This window comes from Pseudochaenichthys georgianus, unplaced genomic scaffold, assembly GCF_902827115.2.
Source record: "Pseudochaenichthys georgianus unplaced genomic scaffold, fPseGeo1.2 scaffold_438_arrow_ctg1, whole genome shotgun sequence".
NCBI classification, from domain to species: domain Eukaryota; kingdom Metazoa; phylum Chordata; class Actinopteri; order Perciformes; family Channichthyidae; genus Pseudochaenichthys; species Pseudochaenichthys georgianus.
In genome coordinates, this window is record NW_027263003.1 from 70001 (window position 1) to 73273 (window position 3273).

The window sequence follows — 3273 nt, forward strand, 5'->3', positions numbered from 1 at the left end:
AGGGAGAAGCGGAGGTGTTGCCCACGTTGCCTTTTCGGGCTGGGCCCGGCCGGGCTCCGTGGCAAGCCCGGCCACCAGACGCTCGCCGACGAGTCCTCCTTCTGGGCCTGGCTCCAGAAGGGGACCCCGGGCTTCCTCCGGGCCGGGTATCCTCACTTCTTGGTTTTTCTTTCATGAGGTCTTTTGAACCAATCTTAGTCTGGCCCCTTGCCTGAGACCAATTTGCCATGGCAGACCCTACCAGGAACACAAGGTTCCAGACAACACAGCCCCCAGGTTCATCAGGGCACACAAACCTCTCCACCACGGTAAGGTGCTGGTTCTTCAGAGAGACTTTCAACATATGAGGACATAATTTTTTCAAAAACGACTTCCTGTTCAAAGACAATACTTAGGTTGTATACTTATTAGGTCCTACTTATCCCAAATAGATAGGAGAAATTAAAAAGTGCATACTAAAAAAAAGCTCGGGCTTCAGGAGGATAAGGAAGCAAAAAGCAAATGTGGATGCCATTGTGTTTCCTTTATCTTTAAATCTCAGGTTTCTTCTTCCTCATATGCTTCCTTGATATGCTGTGTGACCAAAAGCTACAAAAAAAGTATACAGTGTGTCACCACATTGCCACCACAGTCATGTCCAGTGAAATTAAGATAATCTGCCAAAAATGGTGCATCATTGGGGCATCCCAAGTCCCAAGCATTCTTTATGAAATACAAAGACCATTGTCACTAAATGACTCACGAAGGGCTGTTACCACCCTACACATTGCTGTTCTCTCCACAGGACCCTCATGACGCTGCAGGCTACTATCACCTGGCCCTGGCTGCAGCCATGGATCTGGGCAACAAGCGGTCCCAGCTGCAGCTGTGCACCCGCCTGGCCACCATCTACCACAACTTCCTGACCGACCGGGAGCTCTCGCTCTTCTTCTACCAGAAGGCCAGAGCGTTTGCTGCCGAGCTGAACGTGAGGAGGATCAACATCTCTCCGGATCAGCAGCTTAGCAGCGCCTCGCAGTACAAGACCAACAGACCATATGGAAGGAAAATCTAACATTTTGAAAAATGCAACAAACACTTTTGCAGATGGCTGGATGAACTGTTTTTCTGTATGAAAATATGGTTTTATGATAAGCCCTGCATTAAGACTGCAACACTGACTCTGATCCCAAAGGAAAACCATCTTCAAGACTTTGTGGGATAATGATGTCCATTCTAATCATCTATCTTGTGGAATCGTGCATACACAAATTCATATTTCTGAAATCAACTTTACTCAGGTTTTTCTTTGTTAATCCACAGGGAATAAATACATTTTGTAAACATAGCAGAAAGAAGTGAAAGCTGTAATGTACAAATATGGTAGGTGAATTTAAATGTTTCTAGTTCTTGACATTTTTGTGAATGAATGAAAAGAGAAATTCTGATTTTACCTGATGAGCCATAAATACAAGCCTGTCATCTGTAAACAATGATATCTAATGTGTTCTGGTACTTGTTGGGATAACTCTTTGCTGAAAATGTTCTTACAGGTCTGTACTTCTGCCTATGGAAATACCTGAGATGATGACAATTGACCAATACAAATGCTTCTTGAAATGCACAATGTAACGTGACTCAATCAATGGAACTACTTCCATAAGAAAATAAATTATTGCAGTGTTCTAAATGTTTACTTGGTCAAAGACTTTAAAGGTCCCCTATTATACTTTTTTTCATCAATATACTATAGGTCTCAGATATATACAAAACATGTCTCTGAAGTGTTTGGCTCGAAATACCAAACGGACCTCACCTCCTCTAGGGGGGTCCGGGGGCATGCTCGTCCGGGGAAGATTTTTTTATATATATATTGAAGTTAAAAGCATCAATCTGGTGCACTTTGAGAGCAACATTTCATTTCATTTCAATCTTTAATTTGAACAGATTAAAAAAATAACAAATGTGAAGAAACAGAATACCGTATTGTTAAAATACAGTATTTATCTACATTCATGATACAAAAAAAGTCTTCATATTAATAATAATAATAAAAAATTATATGTGTCCGAAAGGGAGTAGGAGGAAGCAAATGCTTATTAATTCCTACCCCTTACTTGATCAATGATTGTTCTTTAAATCATTATGCAAGTTATTCCTACTTACATTTATACATACATATACAAAAAAATCTCATCTTCAATCACCTCTCTTCATTCTCATAGTTTTCCCAAAAAGTGTTTCTGTGCATCCTTTTAAACTGAATTATGCTTGTGCTTTGTTTTAACTCCTGCTCCAAACTATGAAGCTGCCAATTGAGCGGCCCGACCAAGCAAGGAGACCGAGGCAGAACGTCCAAAAATATAACCCGGCGTGGGCATTTATTAAAAACAAGTTCACCGCCTCAATCTGCGGTTCTCCTTTCACCCATCCTGCAGCCACAAGGATCTCACACACACACCCAGCCCTCCCAACAGACAGGGCAACAGAGCCTAAATACCCAATCATCACAACAAGACACAGGTGAGGGAGGAGGAGACAACACAGGACACCAGGTGCACACAATCATCAGCCACAAACAACATATACTGTGCAAACACGCTAATAAAGTGCCCTATTACCCGGCCTGAAGCCGTCAGTCCAGTGATGAAGTTACCTTCGTCACACAAACCATTCCATAAAATCATCCAGTGTTGTAGTCAAGTCACTAATTCACGAGTCCAAGTCACTCTTGAGTCACCACTCTTCGAGTCCGAGTCACCAAGGGAGAGTCGTAGTCGAGTCCAAGTCCGAGTCACCTAAGGAGTGTCCGAGTCGAGTCCGAGTCATCATTACCTGTGTTCTAGTCCGAGTCCAAGTCCAAGTCACCAAGGGAGAGTCGTAGTCGAGTCCAAGTCACCCAAGGAGTGTCCGAGTCGAGTCCGAGTCATCATTACCTGTGTTTGAGTCCGAGTCAAGTCCGAGTCACCAAGGGAGAGTCGTAGTCGAGTCCGAGTCACCCAAGGAGTGTCCGAGTCGAGTCCGAGTCATCATTACCTGTGTTCGAGTCCGAGTCAAGTCCGAGTCACCAAGGGAGAGTCGTAGTCGAGTCCAAGTCACCCAAGGAGTGTCCGAGTCGAGTCCGAGCCATCATTACCTGTGTTCGAGTCCGAGTCACCAAGGGAGAGTCGTAGCCGAGTCCAAGTCTGAGTCACCCAAGGAGTGTCCGAGTCATCATTACCTGTGTTCGAGTCCGAGTCAAGCCCGAGTCACCAAGGGAAAGTCGTAGCCGAGTCCAAGTCTGAGTCACCCAAG

General features: G+C 44.3%; 1 protein-coding gene across 1 annotated transcript in view; it reads left to right on the forward strand.

Moving 5' to 3' along the window:
- The window catches only part of LOC117442499 (SH3 domain and tetratricopeptide repeat-containing protein 1), a 25475-nt gene extending 23869 nt beyond the window's left edge, over positions 1-1606 (forward strand). The window contains exon 20 of the mRNA XM_034078503.2: positions 785-1606. Coding sequence (XP_033934394.1) covers positions 785-1054 — 270 coding nt within the window. The 3' untranslated portion in view covers positions 1055-1606. The remainder of the gene's footprint in view (positions 1-784) is intronic.
- Positions 1607-3273: the final 1667 nt, after the last annotated feature.